The 23701-nt window shown below is 37.8% G+C and overlaps 2 protein-coding genes across 3 annotated transcripts; one reads left to right on the top strand and one right to left on the bottom strand.

The window, feature by feature from the left end:
* The first annotated feature begins 300 nt into the window (after nucleotides 1-300).
* On the top strand, nucleotides 301-6280 carry LOC127935768 (protein asteroid homolog 1). The gene is made up of 5 exons (XM_052533926.1): nucleotides 301-430; nucleotides 1920-3305; nucleotides 3381-3594; nucleotides 3719-3911; nucleotides 4838-6280. Exons 2-5 carry the CDS (start codon nucleotides 1935-1937, stop codon nucleotides 5196-5198), a joined length of 2139 nt encoding a protein of 712 aa, XP_052389886.1. The 5' UTR covers nucleotides 301-430; nucleotides 1920-1934; the 3' UTR covers nucleotides 5199-6280.
* Nucleotides 6281-10553: 4273 nt separating this feature from the next.
* Nucleotides 10554-22943, bottom strand: LOC127934929 (WAS/WASL-interacting protein family member 3). 2 transcript variants are annotated; one of them, XM_052532491.1, is made up of 8 exons: nucleotides 22504-22943; nucleotides 19025-19092; nucleotides 18256-18388; nucleotides 16346-16516; nucleotides 15405-16265; nucleotides 13221-13361; nucleotides 12910-13011; nucleotides 10554-11897 (listed from the first exon to the last, which is right to left on the bottom strand). In XM_052532491.1, exons 2-8 carry the CDS (start codon nucleotides 19079-19081, stop codon nucleotides 11857-11859), a joined length of 1506 nt encoding a protein of 501 aa, XP_052388451.1. In that variant the 5' UTR covers nucleotides 19082-19092; nucleotides 22504-22943; the 3' UTR covers nucleotides 10554-11856. The 2 variants fall into 2 exon arrangements, with proteins under 2 accessions (XP_052388451.1, XP_052388452.1); XM_052532492.1 differs by lacking the exon at nucleotides 22504-22943 and adding an exon at nucleotides 20561-20801.
* Nucleotides 22944-23701: the final 758 nt, after the last annotated feature.

Here is a 23701-nt window from a genome sequence, read left to right on the forward strand (position 1 = left end):
CTGATCTATTTAATGATTATATATTATAGATCAGTAACTTTTACTCATAAAAATATACACTGGTCGACAAAGAACTGGTTACGCCTTCTGAACAATGTTAATTATTAATATTAATATGAACAATATAAAATAACGCGCTCGCTGTTTTAAAAGTATCGCGTTGTATGATTTTTCTTGTTTTCCTCCCCTAACACATTAAATTCCTGTATAAACTGGTATTAACCGGTTTGCAGCTTTGTCCTTCCATACATTGTAAGGATTTAATAATTACCAATAAATTGCGCTTTACACAGCGGGACAACATCGCTCTCTTCCATAACAGCAGGTGGCGCTAATGCGCTAAAATAGTCTGTCACGCCCAAGTGACGAACCACGAGGCGGGTCAATCTGCGGGAAGAAAATACAGAGAATAACACCTGATAACATTCTGGTAAGTAAAACATGTTAAGAGACCTTTGCTTAAAATTCAGTACTGGAAAAAACTGCTATATAGACATTACTGTAGTGGTTGCTTGTTTTATAAAATGGACAGCACTATGTTTGGTTTATTTATAACTTTTGCAGACAGACACTTCCTCTGCCTTTAGACAGTCACAGCAGGCCCGGTTCTACAACTAAATCAAAAACTCCCTAAGTTAAAGCTGTATTCATGGCACTTTATTGCAGATTTTGCAGAACTATCCAGTGCGTTATGTTTTGCGCTCTGGATGTCGATTTCTATTTCAACTTCAACGTGTTTTTGCAGCGCTGAGAAGTGAAAGATCAGACACCTACAGCTGCTGATTTATTTGAAGTAATCGTGTAGCGTAGAGAATTTTGATAATAACAACGTATCTTTGTGAGATCGCGATGAACTAAGATGAGTGACAGCACAAGCATAATAAGCACAATAAATAGTTTAATAATGTTGATGCACATTTTTATAGATTTTTTATGCATGTAGCTTATTGATCTACAAAGCGAGTTCTTAAGTAGATCTCCACTGTGATTTTTATAAAATTATGACTTCAACTATCAAGCAACTTTACTTTATTAATGTGACATTTCCTTTCCTTATATATATATATATATATATATATATATATATATATATATAAAGGAAATAAGTATATATTATGTATATTTATAAATATTTATATATAAATTCTAGTCTACATTCTGCAGTGTTATGGATTGTAGGCCAAAGGACACATGACCAGACAGTTGAATCTGAAGTAGGTCACATGAAATAAAGTGATTACATAGTGATGTTAGATCATGCCAACCATGCCAAAAATGTTTACTCAATCGCTATTCCAGAAATATTTATTCCACTCTATTAACCAGATCCAATCAGAAGATATTTTTTGTCTGGTATCCAAAACCAGCTTGCAGAGTTTTATCAGATACCCAAAACCAGTTAACAAAAATTAATTTTGTCTGATACTCAAAACAGTATTAACTAAAAGTCTTCCATCAGCCTGAGCAGTAATACCAGGAGAAGGAGTTGAAGTAATGATTGTAAACATTGAGCAGGATTAATTGAATCTTGGTGACACATGTTTCAATGCACAGACTTTGTCTGGACTTCATCCCTACTTTGTCTGGACTTTGTCTGACCAGCACAGATCCAACAAGTGTTATTATACCAAAACAAAATCAGTGGGAAAATTACTGCTTCACAGCATCATCATGTGGCATTTAAAACCTTGAAATGAAATTCTTTTATCTCTAACTGTTGAAAACAAATGTCCCTTGAAACCATTGATTAAATGATTATAAATTAATAACAAAAAAAGACACAACACAAATGCATGGCTACTGTCTTAAAGACACACACACACACACACAGGTTGTTATTAAGAATCTTCCAGTATTGGGGAAATGGGGGGAAAATTCACTGTCCCATTTTTTTGTATCATTTTATGTTTTCTTTGCAGCATTTCTGTGGCATCATGGGGGTTCACGGACTTACGAGTTTTGTGGAAGGAAATCGTCAGTTCTTCACAGACATGAGACTGCGAGACTGCCGCCTTGTGATTGATGGGTGTAGCTTGTATTTTCGATTATATTTCAACTCTGGATTGGATCAGGCACGGGGTGGAGACTATGACACATTTGTGGAGTTGGTTCGACAGTTTTTTGCAGCGCTTTCTGAATGCAGAGTGCAGCCGTTCGTCGTGTTAGATGGTGGGATGGACCATACAGACAAGAAGTTCAAGACACTACAGGAAAGAGCCCAAAGCAAGATTCGACAGGCTAATGCTCTTTCCCGAGGATCGCACGGCTGCGTTCTCCCTCTGCTTACATGTGAAGTCTTCAAACAGGTCCTTTCAGAGCTTGGCATACCTTTCGTTCAATGCATTTCCGAAGCTGATTTTGAAATAGCCTCTCTTGCCAAACACTGGGGATGTCCAGTTCTGACCAATGACAGTGACTTCTACATCTTCGACCTCAAAGGTGGCTACCTCCCGTTTTCATTCTTTCAATGGAATAACGTCAACGGTAAGGCTACAGAACGCTACATCCCTGCACGCCATTTCACCGTGAACCGCTTCTGCTCACATTTCAACCACATGAACAAGCAGCTCCTCCCTCTATTTGCTGTTGTCATCGGGAACGACTACACACCCGCTAAAATAACCGAGGTTTTTTTCAGCCGTGTGGAGTTCGAAAGAGTACCCTCCGGTCGGAGGTACGGACAAAGTTCCAGTCCTCGAATCGAAGGCTTTTTGCTGTGGCTGTCTCAGTTTACCAGCCCAGTAGTTGCTCAGGATGAAGTCCTGGAGATTTTGGGTGAACAACGGAAGGGAACCTTACGTACGCAGCTCTCTGCAGGAATCCAGGACTACCAGCTTCCTCACAGTAGCAGTTTGGCTCAGTACTTCTCAAGTCCCCAACCTGCACTTCCAGATGCCCAGGGGCTCCCAGCAGCACTTGTTTCTCAACCTGAATGGCTTTTAAGGATGGTTGCATCGGGTAGGCTTTCGTCCTTTGTCTTGGATGTGCTTGTACACCAGAAGGTTCTGCTGGTTGCACAGGTGGAGAACAGTCACCTGCCTAGCAGTCATACAAGCTCACTGAGTATCCGAAAGACCATCTACAGCCTTCTGCTTGAAAAGGCAAGACGGGATAGTCAGACGCCACAGGGTGTCACCCATAGAGGAAGAGGAAGGGGAAGACAATCTCAGGGTAAAGGAGGACAGCAATGTGACGTCCCATGTGTTGATGAGTATGACAGACAAGAACTGAATCTCAAGAAAAACACAGTGGAGGCTCACCGACCAAACTGTGTGCCACCGCTGACTCTTGCGTCACTTGACAGGGTGAGAAACTATTTCTGCATATAAATATTGTCTGTATATTGTTAAACCAATATACCTTTTGGTTTTGTATTTTAGGCGTCTGCACAAGTAAGGCTGCAGGTGTTGTTGGGAACACTCGGTGTGATGGACAGTGTTTTACAGCCTTTACCCCCTCATCTTTGCCTTCCAGTGTGTGTGACATATTTCTGGATGAACAACTGTAAACCAAAGGCCAGTCATCATCTACTGCAGGCCATATTGTTGGGACTTGTGTATGGGGATCTCTGCTGGAGAAGGGCCCATCCTAATGGTATCTCTGATCCCTTTTTTACTAATTTTTATTGGTTTGAGAAAAAATATATTGAGAAATTGACATAAATTGTAGATACAATCTATTCGACTTCATATATTGTTTTGCTCTCTCTGTCATGCAGACCCATTATTTGGCAGCAAAGCTTCTGCTTCTGTATGTCAGAGATTATCTCAGCTAAGGGTCATTCCAGGACAAAGGAGGGGCCTTGATCTGGGTTTGGCCCATTTGCTCAGCCAGTGGCAGTCATGTATGTGGGCAGCGTTGTTCCTGAACCAGTTACTGTGTTTCCCGCTACCTGAACCTCAATGTGCCTGGTAGGGCAGTTTTCATCGGCTGTTTTGAATAAATGATCACCTTCTTCATTCATCAGATTTGCCCTAAAAAGATTATATTATATGGAAAAAAATAATTAAACTATAATCATATTTGTTGGTAATATCTATGGACCAAATATATAGTTGTTTTGTCCAAAAATACTATACAAATATGATTATAGTTGTAGAATATAGTTGCAAATCCGTCGTGGCACGAGCGCAACTGGCTCTTAAAGGGAATGGAAGATGAGACTCTGATTGGTTTATTGCACGTTACGCCCTAAAAACACCCATTACTCATTTAGAGAATAGGGACAACCTGTTTAGATCATGTTCCCGGTCGCGCCAACCGTTTTTCCGTCGTTAAAATAGCAAAAGTGGATTTGGACACGCCCTGAGTGCACCTGCGCCTTGTGCTTTACACTTTGCGTTTAGATCGTTAAAATGGGGCGCTCAAAGTCACTGAAATCCCCTTTCTTCCCCAATCTCAGATGCTCGGTTTGAGCTTCAGCAAGTCATCTTCACCACATCTAGATGCCTAAATGAATTGATTTGCTGCCATGTGATTGGCTGATTAGCAATTTGTGTTACCAAGCAATTGAATAGGTGGACCTAATAAAGTGGCCTTTGAGTGAGTAATACACTATATATAAATGTATATAAGTAATAGTAATAATTTAAAATATTTTTAAAATAATTTTATGTTAATATGTAATATTTTTAGATAAATCACATTAAATATATAAAAAATATACATTTGCATAATTCATATGATCAGATATATTAAAAATATTATTAAAAGTGTATTACGGTATTATTACTTTATTATTTATATATAATTGAAGTGTTTTGTAAGTATATTTTAATTTAAGTATATTATGTACAGTATATTTACTTGATCATATTGGTGTCTGTGTTTCTCAAAGGGTTTTCAGTGGTACTCTGCTGCATGGTCTCGAGGCTGCCATAAGAGGGGGTCGCCAGTGTGAGTCTCTGCTTGCAGGGGACGCCGTTGCTTGGCAGCTCTACTCCATCCTGCTCGAGGCATTGATGGGTCCTGCAGCAGCAGCAGCAGCAGCAGCAGCAAGCAGGGGTAGAGGAGAGGGGCAGAGACCTGCACAACAAAGAGGGAGGGGCCACGGGGGGAGAGGGCGGGGCAATGAAGGGAGAGGGCGGGGCAGTGGGGGAGGAAGGAGGGGCAACAGAAGCAGAGGAATGACCTCTTCAGACAATGCTTTGGACAACAGGTTTGCACTGTTGACTTTTGACGAAGATCAGCAGTGGTGAGCTTGAAATGGGAGCGAAAAATTATCGATTAGATATGAAAGGTTAGTGTAGGAGTGTAGGAGAGGAGAATATAGAATTTCAGAGATAGATATGTTTTTATCTATGTTCTTATGCTGCCTTTCACTATAAAAGTTTTATATGGCTGAGAATGTGCCACTTTTTTTTCCGAAGAGAGTAGCTTTTACCAACTTCATTTCAGGAAACAATGTTTTTTAAATGTTTTACTAGGAGAGCTGTTTTACATGCACTAGTTAATCTGTTTTGCAGCTACATCATGAAAATGGTATGTTTCATGTAGACTTTCATACTATTTAATTCAATGAACTTCTATGAAAACTAATGTAGATTTTATATATTATCAAATGACTCTTTTAGGACCAATGCCTTTTTATTAAATATTTATGGTGATAATTTGGCTAGTGCAATTAATGTTTTTAAGTGGACCAGATTCCTCTCCTTAATTATGTAAAGCTTGATTATTGTGTCATTGAGACACTAATATGGTGTAGAAACCTTCAGTGTCATTCTTTTCAAAAACAGCTTGCTTCCTTGCTGTCGCTCTGAAATTACCTGCAGACTGAAATTAATTGCCAAATTATCAAGTGCAGATTTATTGTTATTGTGCATCTCTAGTGGATGTCAATCAAGGCACATCCTAACAAGAGACTTGTCTTAAATTTCATATCCCTTAGCAGAAGTGAGTGTTTTTGGCATAAATAGGATGTATTGGCTTGAGGTACATTTTCATTGAGTGAAAGTGTCATTTATTTTTCAAAGTATTTGATTCTGAAAAGTCTTATTGCACTTAAACATGAAAAGTTATGTTGATGATTAAAGACTCTAAATGGTAACACACGTTAACACATGAACATAGAAAAAGCATTTTACAAGCGAAAATTATTTCAAATTGCTAGGCTTGCCCAATGTCAGGGCTGCTCAATGAATTTTAATCTCAGGTTTGTTGAACATAATGACCCGTTTGTCCTGGTGGTTTAATATGAATTGAAAATGAATTATAATTCATCTTTGTAATAAAATGCAAATCCACATGGATTATTAAAAGAATATTATGTTCAAATGTGTCTGTATGTATTGGAAGAGTTATTACATTTGTGGTGTATTCAATAACATTTATTTTTGTTGTTGTTGTATTGCATATTTAATATATTACAGTAACTCTGAGGTTATTTAATTAGATTTCAACATGGATAACAAGAAAGCATATTAGACTGATTTCTGAAGGATCATGTGAAACTGAAGACTGGAGTAATGACTGCTGAAAATTCAGCATTGGCACCACAGGAATAAATTACATTTTAAAATATATTCTAATATAAAAGTTTTTTTTTATTATTAATATTATTTCCTAGTATTATTGAATTTACAGTATGAACAAATAAATGCAACCCTAAGGACAAAAACCTGACGTTGAAGTTTTGAACTGAAGTGTAAATAGACAAATGTGTTAATGGGCTTACTTCATTTTCTATACACTAAATTTACAAATCAAGAGACCTGCTGCCTAATAACATTGTTGCAAATGTTTTCACATTGAGTTTAGAACGTGATGGTCTTATGACTGACATATGCACCATTTTGTACAGTTTATTTATATTAATTTTTTCATTCATGTCCCTAATCACTCAAAAAAATGATTTTTCACATTTGTTCACTTTACCTGAACAATTCATGTTGAATTAATGCCATTTTGGCTATTTTTCAGTTCAACATGATTGTGTCATGTTAAACTGACTTAAAACTGTGACTCGTTGGTTTAACATAAAGTTTTCATTTTGAAAGAACATGTTTCAATCAAGTACCTCAAAATAAGTTTTACACTTCCCATCATGCTTTGCACAGGACTGGATATGGGGAGAGAAAATGTTGAAATAAAGTGTTATTTTATGCAGTTTTTAGTAAAATGTGATAAGGAGACTTTTTCATGTCTAATGCTCTATTATATGGGCATTTTAAAAGACTTTATATTGGTGTATTTTGTGCGAGTTACCGTTGTGGTGAAGTGTGGAGCTTGTGGTTGGGTTGAGGACCTGCCAAGTTAGCTAAAATTATAAAAATAGGGAAGTTGCGGCCCAATGGTTAGAGTCGAACTGGCAATCGAAAAGTTGTGAGTTTGAGTCCCGGGCCTGCAGGAATTGTGGGTGGGGGGAGGGCATGAACAGTTCTCTCTCCACCTTCAATACCACGACTTAGGTGCCCTTGAGCAAGGCATCGAACCCCCAACTGCCACCCCGGGTACCGCAGCATAAATGGCTGCCCACTGCTCCGAGTGTGTGTTCACAGTGTGTGTGTGTTCACTGCTCTGTGTGTGTGCACTTCGGATGGGTTAAATGCAGAGCACAAATTCTGAGTATGGGTCACCATACTTGGCTGTAAGTCATGTCACTTTCACTTTTGTCACTTTCAATTACAACAATAAAGGTTTGAAAATGTAACATGTTTTGTCCATTTATTCAATAGAATTAAGAAAATGTAAGGTGCTTATATAAAGCAAGTAACAATAAGTTATTGAAAATGAGTAAAGTTGATGTATTATACAAGCTTAAATCACAGTTCATCAGTTTTCTTAAAATGTATTTAATTCATTTACGTTAACTGAACATGAAAAGGTGAAGCTTAAACAAATATTAACTTTTGCGTTGGATTTATGTGATTACATTGGATGGAAAATTGACATCTAATTGAATTAAATAAGTTTTAACTTTTGGGGTTAAATATTTTTTTGAGTGCAGGTCATTTTGTTGTGCTGTGGAATTAAGGATGGTTAGTTGTACAGGGGTCTATTCTTTGGCACGAGGGGCTGTAGAGGGTGGATCATATGTCAGAACCCTGACTGAGATAGCATTCGCACCTGGAGATTCCCGTAAACTCAATGAGAAGCATTCCTATAACAGCCCCACTGACAGAGGAGACTGAGAGACGGCAGAAAGCTGTGTGTGAGAGGGAGAGCTGATGGCAGTTCAAACTGGATGGGACAGGGATTGAGTATATCTGTGCATTTTTGACACTCATAGGAATATGGCCATGAGCTGGATTACAACTGCAGTTTCTGCTGTACTCGGTGTCGGCCTACCTTTCACCGTACAACCCAAAAAATATCCTCCTGATTCCTACAGGTATGAGAGACCAAATGTGTGCGCGCTCGTGATGGTTTATAAGTTTGTGATGAGAACGTGTGGCTTGTGTTATGTTTGGGTACATATGCACCTTTTCATACAAATATCTAGGTTGGTTTTGTTGTTTATTGTTTAGACCGGGATCTAAATGATATCTTGAAATGATTTGAGAGAGCTTGCCTATAATCGTGTGGAGGTGACGAGTGTAAGAGAGGAGGTTGTGAAGGAATTCTGTGTGGCAGGACCATCAGGACCTCCTGAACCCGTTGGACCACAGGTAAGGAACAGAAAAAGGTAGCGAAGTCCCTCCCCAGACAACTAAGTAAGATGGTGAACAAAATACAACTCCTCATATATATATAAAAGGTTTTCCTTTGTTTTAGGGTCGCAGTGGAATCCCAGGGATGGGGGGACCCAAAGGAGATAAGGTAAGAAGGTTAAACATCTGGTTATGAGGAATAAGTTAGTTGTGAAGTCTATCTGTCTATCTGACGACTAGGCTCCAAGGTCAGATTCTCATCTTTGATCTTCTAAAATATTATTCATTATTGTGTGCCAAATGCATGGATAACAGTAATGGTGTAAAGTCAGGAGTGGCTTTCATTCTTCATAGAGCACATGGAGCAGAGGTCTTGGTTTACACAGCTTTTTCTGTAATTTCTTTCATATAATAGGTGTCTGTTTACAATGAAGAAGGTTGCATTTTGCGATCCAATACGCTGTTTATGACATGCTCTCTTGGTGCATGTAATAGTTTTAGGGTGTCAGCTATGTGCTGTTTCACTGGCTGCGGTCCACCGCAGTTCTGCCCTGTAATATTACTAAGTGCTGAACACAAACATTAATCTCAGTCCTGCACCGCTGCTCTCATTCAAAACACACACAGCTATTTTACTGCACTGAATTCTTAAACACCTCAAACAAAAAGAGGAGAAGGAGTTTGAAGAAAGTTTTATGGGAGACTGCAAAAATAATTTTGAGTTTTTGTCTTGATTTCCATTAAAATATATAAACATTTATCTGAGAACACCCTTTACCTGCCTTTCATGGCTTATTACTTCATTATCTTACACGGTTAAAGCCAAATAGCACACAAATATTTGTTCCCTTTCCTTGTAGGGTCAGACTGGGCGTCCGGGTGCCCAGAGGGACACAAGGTGGCTAACTGCACTCCATCTGACCCATGTAATCTAACTAATGCGCTGACCAATTAAAGTGATAAGACGTCTGACTTATCACTGTCTCCCTTCAAGTGTCTGGTCCTCATCATTATTGTAAATGACTGTATTAAAGTAAACACCAAGGTCCAAAAGGAGACAAGGTTAGAGATGAAAGATGCAATCAAATCAGTTTCTACACCTTAGTGTAGACCATTAAAATCTGATGCATGTAACGGTAATGTTTTAGATGTTACCCATCTTATTCACTCCTTCTCTCTGGACCACCCCCTCCTCATCACTCCCTCAGGGTGAAATGAGACCCACGGGTGAGCTTGGCATCCCAGAATAAGATTCTACTCTTTTCTACTCTTCATCAGAGCTCCAGTCTGTTTTGATATTGAGACCTTGAGTCTTTGATTGTTGATAATTGAATGGATTATGGCATTATTGTCAGAAGAAGCTTTGACCATATTTAAGACCCACATACTGAGACCATGAAAGTCTCACCGTGCTGGTAGCTGGATTCAGACCAACAGGACCTCTGATGTTGGGTCCAGCCCAGCTGCTCATGTCTCCAGGCCCGTTGTGTTACACTGCATTGTATTCCCAATTCCTGGGAATATCTTAACTAACTGCTGGGAAACAGCAGGACTGTTACTGTAGGCTGTACCCTGCTTAGATACCTCCTATCAATCAATCAGTCAAGCGCTGTGACGCAAAGGCCTCAGACTTATGTCATTTTTTTTAACACTTGCAACTAGTTTGATGCATTGACTTTGAATATAAATATATACACAAGCTACCATTTAACAGTCTGGGGTCAGTGAGATTTTTTAAAATACTTTCATTCAGCAAAGATGCCTTAAGTTGACATAAAGACATTTACATTGTTACAAAGGATTTCTGTTTTTAAAAAAAACTGCTGTTTATTTAAACTGAATAAATAACAGTTTCTGGAGAAAAAAAAAAAAAATATATATATATATATATATATTTAACATTTACTAAATGTTTTTGAGCATTAAATCAGCATATCAGAATGATTCCTGAAGGATCATGTGAGACTGAAGACACATGAGTAACAGCTGAGCTGGTGGATGAATGTTTTAGGGAAAAGGAATGAGAAGACATTATGATTTAAATGAATGTATAATATGTTTATACAAAACTTATATATTTGTTTGGTATTGGAAATGACTGTGCATGTTTTCTGTATGTATATCATGTTCTTGTTCCCAAGAGACTAAGCACTATTCGGTGGTACGTGCCCTGTGAAGCATGTATTGTAAATGCATGTATTTATTGAACATAATGTTTATGTAAAGATACCTATTAATTCTCTGCTTGATCATTTTTAACAGAAACAAGTTTGTCTTGTAATGTTTAATAAGAATAATCATTTATTCAGACAGAGCAATAAATTGCAAGCATGTCCAGTGGGTGGCACTGTTTCCCAGTGTCTCTCATGTGTCCTTCTTGATTCAGAGCTTTAATAGAGCATTTCATACTGGCACAGATTTCAAATACAGACAGATGTAAATAATAATAATAATAATAATAATTTTAAACATGGATTGAGGGTAAACAAAAAAAGTATTTTTTCTATGGTGTATTAGAAAATCTTGATTTGATGAGTTAGATGTAGAGTTAGTAACAAAGGACTCCAGCAGCCACAAAAACCATTGAGAAGAGGATACTGTAATTTTATTTACTTTCCCGTATATAGTTTCGTCCACTTCAACCATTTTCCCTTTTCACCTTAGACCTAAAATACAGTTTCACTCATAGTGGTTAACTTCTTTCCCTTTTACAAAAACTGATGCCCTAAACAGTAATGTTAGCAAGACTTCTCTGATCTGTATGCATAGATTTAACACTCTTTCCTTTTGCCTTATTTTGTTAAGCCATGTTTTAATCTTTTTTTCTCATTTTTATTCTGTTAGTAGTCTAATAATTTGCCCTTTCAGTCCATTCAGGGTAAGCTGACAGGTGACAGTATAATTAATAAAAGCCTTGTCAGGCATGATAAGCAAAATTATTAGGCATAATATTTTTGTTCCAGAAACATTAAATTAATTAGAAAATGAATTCGATTTTTTATATATATATAAGAATTAGGGGTTTTAATATGGCTGCAGCTGTAATGAGGAAACTTGCTCTTGAAATGTGGATGGCAAAAAAAAAAAAACATTAGTTTTACATCAAACTATAATGTTTTCATAGGTAATGCAGATGAGATTGATAATGTGGTGCTCGAGTGAGTTGATTTGACCTACAGATCTGGCTGCTGTTCCTCACTGACGATGAGGATGATGCTTAAAATATATCCTACAAAAAGTTAGCACCAAACTTTGTTGTCCCATTTCATCTTAAATGAGTCCTCCTGGCAGGAGGTTGTGGGTTGACTGTGAAAACAAAATGGGAAGAGTTCATGTTCAATAAGAATCTGGTTATTTCTAGATTTAGTTTCAGTGTTTGTTTGTTTTTTTATAAATGATACCAATCAACCAAGGAACTGATAAAACTATTTATGTTTCAATTTTGTATGCACAATTGTTTCATCTTGGATCGGGTAATAAATGATCCTGAAACAAACTGTTTTACATTGAAACAGAGACTTGTTTACAGTGTACACTACTATTCAAAAGTTTGCGTTTGGTCAGATGTTTTCAGTCATTTTTTAAAGAAGTCTCAAACGCTCACCAGCCTTTTTTTTTTATCTGTTTAAAAAACAGTAAAAACAGAAATAATGACACAATTAAAATGTTTGTCTTATCCTGAATCACTACGGTACACCTATAATAATTGTTTATAATCAATAATTCAGACTGTATTAGACCAGTATCGATGACTAACTGCTATTAAATACACCAGTACCTGCGTGACACGTAATATACAGTCATATAGTGTTAATTTAAAATAACTATTTTCTATTTTAATATACTGTATTTTAAAATAAAGATATTTGCTGCCCAAGAAACATTTTTTATTATCATAATTGTTGAAAACACTTGTGCTGCCCATGATTTTAATCGACACTATCACTGTGTGAGCATCCTAATGCTTTATTTGGATTTAAAAAGGTGTTAATATGAGATTTTTTGCTGTCAAATTCAAGCACATCGACACTTAATATATTCTGGAATTTGTTATGAAAACTTCTCCCATCCTATTATCACCTGCCACAAATTTTAGGCTACATTATACATGTAGTTGTGTATAAAGCAAATGCAGTATTACAATTGTACAAATATAATATATATATATATATATATATATATATATATATATATATATATAAAGATCATCTGTCTTAAGCCTGTCTAAATGAACAGAGGCAACATTGTGAGCAGTGTAATTGAACAGAAACTTCACCTTTGCTCACACACACTCTCACACACAAAGAGGTTGTTGTACCTCTGTTCTCTTTGCTGGGGTAGATACGTGGGAAGGGCCTGAACTCTTCAGGAGGGGGGAAGTCCTCAATCGGATGGAAGTGAAACTTAGTTTCAAAGTCATCTGAAAAGCAGACAAAGAAAGTAAAAAAAACTGAAATGCAATGTTAAATTAATGTGCTTTGCATATGCACAAACACAAACATGCAAATACACTATTAGCAAATCATATTTTCACTGTTTCGTTACTAGTGTAAGTGCTTGTTGCTGTTCATTAGATGCTAGCCAATTTAGACGTTTAGCTTCATCATTAAAGAGAACCTGCAGTCTCACCTAAGCTGTGCAGGTGTCCGTTGCGTACAGAGCTGGGCGGAGCTGACTGTGGGAGAGGAGAAGGGGGTGGGATCCTACTGGAGAGTTCAGTGTTAGGAGATCGAGCCGGGGGAACAGGGGGTGGAGCCATCCGTGGAGCACCTGTCAATCCAAAAGTCTTAATAAATGACTATAATTTATCTCAGTTATGTTTTCATTTAAGTTTTTTGTTCTGACATTTCTGAAGGATCATGTGACACTGAAGACTGGAGTTTTGTCATCACAGGAATAAATTACATTTTAAAATATATTAAAGGTCCCGTTCTTTGTGATCCCATGTTTTAAACTTCAGTTAGTGTGTAATGATGTTGTTAGAGTATAAATAATATCTGTAAAATTCTAAAGCTCAAAGTTCAATGCCAAGCGAGATATTTTATTTAACAGAATTCGCCTACAACGAACGACCCGTTTGGACTACATCCCTCTAGTTCCTGCAGTAATGACGTCTCTAAACTAGTTTTTTGATTAACCTCCGCCCACATGAATACACAAACAGGGGGGGGCTTGTTGCGCTCCGACGGAGAAGAGGAAGAGTTGCGTTTGTGTTTGTCGCCAGGGGCGGAGCCAGAAGATGTAAACATTCGGGGCTTAGCCCAAACCTAGGGGGCTGCAGGGGTGTACTCCGCAGGGGAGATTTTTTTCCCCCATTTATGTCAGCTAAATGCACTATTTTTCAGGCTGTTTGAGATAACAGAATGCCTAAAAATCTATACACTATCTGGGAAAATGATGGTTACTCAGAAAAAAAAAATATTCACCCAGTAGAGCCTACAAACTATTTTGTATTTAATTGTTCTCCAGCTATATTTCTCAATTAATCTATCTTCTTATCCCACTAATGTGCCGAGAACAGTTGTAAAACATGCCCTGAAATAACTTAGCATTTGATACATTGGGATATATTGCTTTTGAATCTCTCTCTGGCCGGTGAGGTTTGCTGTTACGAGTTCCTTTTAAAAAAAATTGTTATGTCCATAATGTTAATTTCAGGCGGTTAGTCAGTGAGCTCGCTACGACGGCGGTGAAATAAAAAGCCCACCAGCCCCTAATGACAACGACGAAGAAGATTTATATTCTTCTTCGTTAGTTTTTATCAGCAGTTGGCAAACAAGCGAAGTGATGCGTGATGCTTTACCGTCCGCCACAACGCACAGTAATAGAGCTTTTGTTTCTTTTTTTTTGCCGCTCCAGTCTGAGAGACTGAGAGGAAATGAAACAAAGTTGAAGTTATTTTAAAAAAGCTAAAAGATTCGGGGCTTTTGACAAAACATTCGGGGCTTAAGCCCCATTAGCCACCCCCCCGCTCCGCCCCTGTTTGTCGCCATGTCATCGAAACGCTGTTATTTTCATTTCGGAGTCCGATCATCTTTGTTTGGGCTTCCCAGAGACGCTGTACTTGGAGATTAATGGTTACAATTTATGTCTATCTCTGTTCCCGAAAATTATAATCCACATGTAAAACTATGTGCAGCACATTTTGCTGAGGACAGCTTCCTCAATCTCAATCAGTTTAATTCCGGATTCGCACAAATATTATTCTTGAAAGATGGAGCAGTTCCCTCTTTGTCTGGAGAAGGCGTTGTTTATGGACCACAACCGGTAAGTGTATTTTATTATTTAAGTTGGTGCGTTTAACAGTTTCTGTAACTTATTACACAAAGGGCAACGCTGTTTAGCTTTGGTATCTAGATGTTAGGGCTGTGCAAAAAAACAAATGCGATTTTCATGCGCATCTCGTCAGTAAAAACGCTCCTGTGATTATAAGTACATCTCCAACACATGCTCCATGCCCCACTTGCTTCTCAAAACTAGTCCAAATCTAGTCCAATTGCGTTGACAGGTCAGCCTGCTCTAAGCTGGTGTCAAATCACAACACAGGAACTGCTGGCACAAGCAGAACTCATTACGTATTTCTGAAGGAGGGACTTTATAGAACAAGGAAGTCATCAGCCCGTTTTTAGGACAGTGAAAACAGCTGTATACACAGCTGTGAATTGTGTTTTTTTACACGCGAAACATGAACACATGTTATATTGCACACTGTAAACACAATCAAGGCTTCAAAAACAATCAAAGCTGCGAAAAACGGGACCTTATATTAAAATGTGTATATAATATACATTACAAAGGTCATTAGTCATCTACCTGAACAGCGTGTCGATGCAGGGGGTCGTCGTGGCAAAGGTGGTACTTTCTGAGGTAGTGGAGGAGGTGCTGAGGAGGGGTGACTGCATGCAAATGAATCAGGAAGAGAAGCTGGGTCAGGAGGCCCTAAAGGGTCAAGAGAAGGGGGCGGAGGGAAGAAGACTACAGACGACCTGTCAGGGAGCGAGGACGGAGGTGGTGGAGAAGGAGGTGGAGGGAAGAAAACCCCAGATGACCTGTCAGGGAGCGAGGATGTAGGGATTGATGGAGGTGGTGGAGGAGGGCAGAAGATCCCAGATGACCTGTCACTGAGCGAGGATGGAGGGATTGACGGAGGTGGTGGAGGAGGGCAGAAGATCCCAGATGACCTGTCAGGAAGAGAGGATGGAGGGACTGATGGAGGTGGTGGAGGGAAGAAGATGCCAGATGACCTGTCAGGGAGCGAGGATGAAGGGATTGATGAAGGCGGTGGAGGGGGCGGAGGGTAGAAGACCCCAGACGATCTATCAGGAAGTGAGGACGGAGGAACCGTGGGAGGCAGTTGAGGAGGCGGAGTCATAGTCATTGGAATGGAGTGTGATTTTAGCCTAGTGGGTTTTGCCGATTGAGGAGGAGGGGGTGGGGGCAGGCCGGTAGTGAGAGGAGGTGGTCTATTACAGGGCCGCTCCTGAGGAGGAGGTGGAGGGGCAGAGGAAGGGGCGGTGTATGAGGAATTAGACTGAGTTTTAGACAGTGTGAAGGCTCTTTCCAAAGGTTTTTGGGAGGGGGAAAGATCAGGTGCACTTCCTCTGAACCCATCTCCCTGAGATGGAGGGTTGCAGAGAGGCTGCTTCAGGCTTGCGGTAGAGCCGGAACGAGACACTGAAACACATACACGCCACATCAAAAAGAAATTCAAAAGTTATTCAAGGCTTGAGAATAAACAGATCTGACTTCAATACCTGGGTTTTGATGCGGCTGTTGGTCTCTTTGTCCAGGTGGTTTGAGTACAGGAAATCCCCCGGCAAACAGTCCACTTGTGCCCACTGCAGATGGAGCAGATCCTGCTGCGTTTGTAGAGCTTCCAGCAGCCACATTTCTTCCACTGTCATCCACACTTTTCACTTTAGGTTCTGCAAAAATACATACATCACCATTATGCTTATTGTGATTCCACCTAGTAGAGCATGAAAAATATCAATTTTCAAAATGTTATAAACACTTTAATCTAGCTTGCGCTCACAGTTGACAGTAAATGAATCAGTTCGGGGGGGGGGGGGTGATGTATGAGGTCAGCGTTGCACATGCGGCACTCAGAAGTGACGCACGTGGAAATGCAGAAGAGAAATAAAAACAACGGTCACTAATTAAAAGTACAAAACAAGTATTTGTAAACAAGAATGTCGGAGGATTTTGATAAAAGCCAAGAGGAGACTGGATTTCCTTTGCTTAAGTAGGGAAACTTTGCTTCCTTTACTCTTGTTAACAAATGTTGGTTTTGGCGTATGCACAATGCTGACCGTCCCAGAGCTGCTTCTGTTTTACAACTGTGAGGGCATGCTAGATTAAAGGGTTTATTACGTTTTGAATATGGATATTTTTCTTACAAAAACGTATCGATTCACTACAGGAGGCATTTGTTCACCCCCCAGAGCCATGTGAGACACTTTTTTTAATGGGATAGCTTTTTATTAAAATTCTCTTGGACTGATGCAGTGCAACACCCGCTGAGTGGCATCAAACAGCTTGAAAGATCAAAGACAAATTTTAAAATAACTCAGACTGGATTTGTATTCATATATGAGGCCGGTGGAGTAAATGATGATGAGTGACACCTGCGCCACTCACCGGTCTCGAGTCCCATGGAGGAGCTCCGAAAGGATAAAAGTAGAGGCATCAAATGGTCTAATCTTGTCAGGTAGTGAATTTTAGCATAGTTAAATAATGTTTAACATGACACAACATGACTTAGATCCATGAAGTGTAAAAATTTTTTTTTACAAAATGTCTTTTTTGATACAATAAATGAAATGAAAGTTATAGACTACAGTTGCAAATTAAAATATAGTTTCAATATCTAGTTTTTTGTCATCTTAATAGCTCCTCTTATAATAATAACCTTTTCCAGCACCAATAAAAGCTGCCCAAGAACATCCTACTTTCAGTCACATAAAGCAAACAGACTCAAGACAAAAAGTGATGCATAAACAGGAACAGTAAGCTGAAGTGAGCCAATGACTTATTCATGAACATGGCATGTCCTGAGCACAAAGAATACTGTTGTCCTTTGTAATAAAGAGGAAGATGAGGAGCATTGTCACCCTCCACTTTCTGTGTGATCCTCACTCCAGCACTTCCTGAGGTCTTGGCCTTTTATATGCCGCTGTGCATTTCCATATATAGATAGAAAGCATATGTGTCTTAGTGAACCCAGTGGCTATGGACCTTGATTTCAAATATAGCACTTACACTGATAAATCCTAACAACTTATCAGTCACTCAGACTTCCTCTGACACCTGGTTTTCTCCTCATACTTACTCTTTTGTACTGTTTCTCAAACTTCTCAAGAGAGAAATTCAATAAAGGTTCTCATGCTGACACAATGCTCTCATCTTTAATATCCAATCATTGAAAATGCATTGCTGGTAGCGATGGTTACATTAATAAAGTTTTTAATATTGTTGCCATCATACAGCAGATATTAATTTTCGACTGCAAAATAAGATAATCAGGAAATGAACCTGAAATCATATCAGTTTAGTATTCATATTTCCCATGCTTGCAAACAGATGGATTGTAGCCAAGTGACTAATTTCACCTGATCTGCGTTAAAGAATTGGGCTTATGTTAATAAATTAGATTTTGACTCACTGTCAAAGACTGGTGCGCTTCTGTCATTGACCTGTTTGACCTTTTTCAGCCTTGTCCCTTTCTGAATGTCAGACAGGAGAGCATTGCGACCTCCACCCTCAGAACACTGGAGTTTAGGAGGGTCTGACCGTGACTGTAAAAGAAAGAGCGAAAAAAATTAAACTTTCTTAGTGTTGTGAAGTTGTAATGAGTTTCACTGTGCCTTTAGTTTTCTTTAGATTTTTTTCACAGTATCCATGATATACCAAAACTCAAACTAGTGAAAATTGGTCTAATCTAATCAGGTACCGAATTTTAACATGACTAAAGACTGAATGAAGACTGATTCATCTGTTTTTATCCATATAATGAAACTCATAGGAGTCCAAAACAACAATTTCATGGCTTGGATATTTTTAAATAACTTCTTTTGTTTTTTCATACAGGTTTAAAAAGACATGAGGGTGAGTAAATGTTTCATCATTTTCAGTACAGGTTGAATTATCCCTTTAACGTGCATTTTAACTTGTTCAAAGATGTCATTTGTGTGCACATGCATTCAAACAGAAAGCCAAATCTGAACATGTGACACCTGTGCTGTATATGCCTCTGAGTGTAATTTTATCTCTAATTTATAATGCATATCTAGCTAGGAGGAACTGCATGACGGGAACGAAGAGAAAGACAGACAGAGAAACAGATGGAAAAAGACAGAGCCAATATGCACACATTCTGATGAACTATATTACAATAATAGCTGTCTGTGAATGTGTGTGTGCATGGAACTCACTTGTGCAGGAGCTTTAGAAGGTGGAGGTGGTGGAGGTGGAGGAGGAGGGACAGACATTGCTCAAGAACCTGAAAAAACAGTCATATATTGAAACACAAACTGGGAGCTGTGACGCTTGCCCTCCGGATAGCACTATTTACATGATTTGACCTCTCTGTCTGACCTAACACAGATTATTTAAATTATTATTATTAAACAAAATTAATATTATAATTATATATTCAAAGATGACATAATTAAATGTACTATTACATTTGAATCATTCTAATATTCTGATTTGCTGCTCAAATAACATTTATTATTATTATTAACAGCTAACAGCTGAGGGACATTTTTCAGGTTTCACTTATGAACAGTAAGTTCAGAAGAACAGTATTCATCTGACATAGAAATCTTTTGTAACATTATAAATGTATTTCCCATCACCTTTTATCAATTTAAGGTATGCTTGCTACATAAAAAGTATTAATTTCTATTTTCTATTTCTATAACCCCTACCCCCACCCACTCAAAAACAGACTCCAAGATTTTAAATGGTATAGTGCAATTTTTATGAAAGCATTTAATTTCAGATAAATGATGATCTTCGGAATCTTTCTGTTCATCAAATAATGCTGAAAAAATGCACTCAGCTGTTTAAATATTATTATTAATAATAATAATAATAATAAAAATAATAAATCAGAACATTAGAACGATTTTTGAAGGATCATGTGACACTGAAGACTGGAGTAATAATGCAAAAAAATCAGCTTTGAAATCAGGAATAAATTATTTTTTTAAATATAACATTAAAATTTAATATTTTATCATATAAAAAATTATAATATTATAATAGTTCATAAAAGTATTGCTTTTGCTGTATTTTGGATCAAATAAATGCAGGCTTGGTGAACCGAAAATAATTCTTAAAAAAAAATATAATCTTACTGTTAAAAAACTTTTCACTGGTAGTGTGTATATATATATATATATATATATATATATATATATATATATATATATATATATATATATATATATATATATATATATATATATATATATATATATATTTGTACTTTGCCTAGTTTTCTTATACAGCATAAACTTGATCAGCAAACATGGTCCAAAAAGAACAACAGTGCAGTACAGACAAATATATAAAAATAAAAGGAAAGAGTATTAACTGTCAGAAATATATATTTCTGATACGTGCAATATTAAAAAGTCAGTCAAGTCAAAAGATCACAATGTTTAGCCTACATCTTTAAGATATACAAAAAAATAGCACAAAAAATAATGAAATACATTACAATAAAAATTATAAATACAAAAAATACAAAACAAGATAAATATTGCGTGATCATATTCCCAGGTGGTCTACTATAGGTCTAACAAATTTTCTGAAAAGTATATTATAATTTAGCAAAATGTATAGTTTCATTATAGAAATTTACATTAATAAATATTAAATCAAATAATATACAATTCAATTAAATTATTGTCCACACATTTTATTTTAAATGTAAATGTATTTTGTAAATGCTGACTTACAGTTGGAGCTCCAGCTAAACACAAGTGTTAAAGAACACCAAGAACTTTTCAGCGCTTCACAGAGATTTTGACATGACAAAGCGATCTCCCCACACCCCCTCTATCTCCACATGTTCCTCTTGGCAGGAAGCCTGTCCATCACAGATGCACCCGACAGGAACACTCCCTTCTCTTTTAGGAAACCCAATCTCCTGCTTCCACAATGGCTAGTGAGAGGTTCCAAAGATCATCTTTTGAAGAAACTGCATTTAACCCTGAACTAGGGCCATCTCTAACAAATAAAACTGTGAACTTGACTTGTAAAAGGAACATGCATACAAATGATCCCAGATTTACTTCTCCAGATCTACTTTATCAAGAGCCGAAGGGCACCAGCGATAACAATGGAGTCTGTTGTTTGAGAAACAGAGCTGTTCAAACTTCTGGTCAGCCCAGCAGCCAAACAGGGCTATTGTTATGTTATTGTTATGTTATTGTTATGGGGAAGTCGTGGCCTAATGGTTAGAGGGTTGGACTCCCAATCGAAGGGTTGTGAGTTCTAGTCTCGGGCCGGACGGAATTGTGGGTGGGGGTAGTGCATGAACAGTTCTCTCTCCACCTTCAATACCATGACTTAGGTGCCCTTGAGCAAGGCATCGAACCCCCAACTGCTCCCCGGGCGCCGCAGCATAAATGGCTGCCCACTGCTCCGGGTGTGTGCTCACAGTGTGTGTGTGTGTGTTCACTGCTCTGTGTGTGTGCATTTTGGATGGGTTAAATGCAGAGCACAAATTCTGAGTATGGGTCACCATACTTGGCTGAATGTCACTTCACTTCACTATTGTGTGAGGAAGAGAAACACGCTAAATAGAGCTGAGAAATGTAGAAGGAATTAGTTCATATGTTCATTTTTAGGAATGTTTATTGTTGTCAAAATAGAGAAACACTTATTGTGGTATTGCTCCATGGAGGAAATGACAAACGGACAAGTTCAAGGATTAGGAAATTTTAATGTGAAATTAATTTCACATTTGTGCATCACTAAATGTATAAAATCCCAACATTATTCAAAAAACACTTAAAGTACCAGCTATCCATCCTTTGGCCTCTTTCATGATATAACTGCCCAAGATAATGTGGGTTATATTTCATCCAGCAGCAACTCTGTCTTTCCCTAGAGTCCCATTAAAAGCTTTCCCGTGGAGATGCTGACACACAGTGCTAGTCCACCCATGAGGAAACATTTATATCCACCTGTTGAGAAATGCTGTATAATATCTGTCCAGTGCTAATCATGACACATTTGAATTCATTTTTTTGTATATCTTTTCATATATATTTTTTTTTTCATTAATTTCATGTGAATTTTAGAACATTCGACTTAAAAACCTGCAATGTTAAGTACAGTGTAAGAGAGTTAAAATTAAATTATTATTTAAATGAATAATTAATATGAAAATAAACAGGTTTGTTTACTTGAAGGGATAGCTGACCAAAATTTTTTTTCATTTATTCACCCTCATTTCTTTACAAACCTGTATGAATTTCTTCCTTCAGTGCACCATAAAAGAAGATATTTTGATAAAAGGTTTTGCCTTTGCCAAATAATTTTTTTATTTACAATTGAACTTCATTAATATTCATCAACATATATTATTTGCTGTTTCACCAAGTAAGTCAGTCATGCATCAGGCTTGGTAAACGACAGAATTGTCATTATTGGGCGAACTATCCCATTAAGGGTCAACTTACAAAATTTTAACCATTAAAACTACTAAACCGTGTCATTCGAAAAGTTGTGAAATATGACCAGACTGTTCACATTTAAAGCTGGTTACTGTCAGTGCTTTGTGTAAAATGACACTCACCAACAGAGTCCAGCTGAGAAATAACGGTAGTGGTTCAAATGTATTATGCAAAACTTGGTTTACTGTAGTCAGTGTATTCTTTAAAGGCAACTTTACCTTACCGGGCTGGAAAGCTGAAGTTTAGTTGGTTTCTCTGTTCCTCCTGTGGATACGGGGAAGTTGTCAGAGGCCAGTCTGGGCGCGAGGCTGGATCCTCATAGTGCGCGCCTTTGACCACGAGAGGTAGTTACTGACCGCGAGCTTGTGTCAAAATTAGGAAGACCCCGAGGACGAAAGGTTTCGCGACGTCTATTCGCGTAAAATCTTTCTTTAAGTTCGTGACGAAAAAAAATCAAAACTCTTGAAGAAAATTGTCCACATGGTAAAAAAATAAATAATCCACTATAAATGTTTCATTTATAACACTTAGTGACACACTTTCCAAAAAATCCTGTGGTACTTTTCTCAGTTTGGAATTTATGTGTGAACTGATCTGGACTACAGCACGCGCACCCTATATTCCTGTATACCCCGTTGCGGCTAGGGTGCACGCGCAAATGACAACACATTAGGCGGCGCGCAGTGGGAGGTTGTCTTCTTGACCATGAACTTGGCTGTTTCATAGTTTGTATTATTTACAGTTTTAACCCCGAAATAATAAACCCGAGAACGTTTATATAGAAAGGATGTGTCAAATTTCGATAATAAAAATAGAATAAAAATATATGCTGTGGTTTTATGAGTTGTTTAACATCATATATAGTTGTTTGTGCTTCAAGTGGCTGTACAGATGCTGCGCGCGACCAGATCGCTCTCTAGTGGTAGTTTTTGACAACGCTTTTGTGTGTGCAGAGTAGAGAGGCATGGCTTATTAATGACATCCGAATTAGATTTGATCAGAAACGGAGTAAAGAGAGTATCTGAATATTTAATTGAGTGGAAATAAAATTGGCTACTTCTAAAAACAATTAAGTAGCCTTTGTCAAACAACAACGCTATGTTTTTCTATTCAATAAGAACAGTGCAGTCATGACTCGGCAAGCCTTGATTATAATAATGGTAAGAAAAGCATTTGTCCATGCAAATGATCTAACATTTTCCACCCTATTAGGGAAAGACAGTGTTGTCATTCTGGTTCTCTCTCTGAGAAACTTTTCTTCTAAAGGTAAGGAATGTTGTAATACAGGGTTGATGAGGTTAAAGATGACAGCCTCGGGTGAGGTGACGAGCATTAGCACATACTGATGGAGTTTTAAATACTGTAACTCTAATAATGACCTATTGCTGTCTGTTTACCCCACCCATAACAAACACT

The sequence above is a fragment of the Carassius gibelio genome, chromosome A19, assembly GCF_023724105.1.
Source record: "Carassius gibelio isolate Cgi1373 ecotype wild population from Czech Republic chromosome A19, carGib1.2-hapl.c, whole genome shotgun sequence".
NCBI lineage: Eukaryota > Metazoa > Chordata > Actinopteri > Cypriniformes > Cyprinidae > Carassius > Carassius gibelio.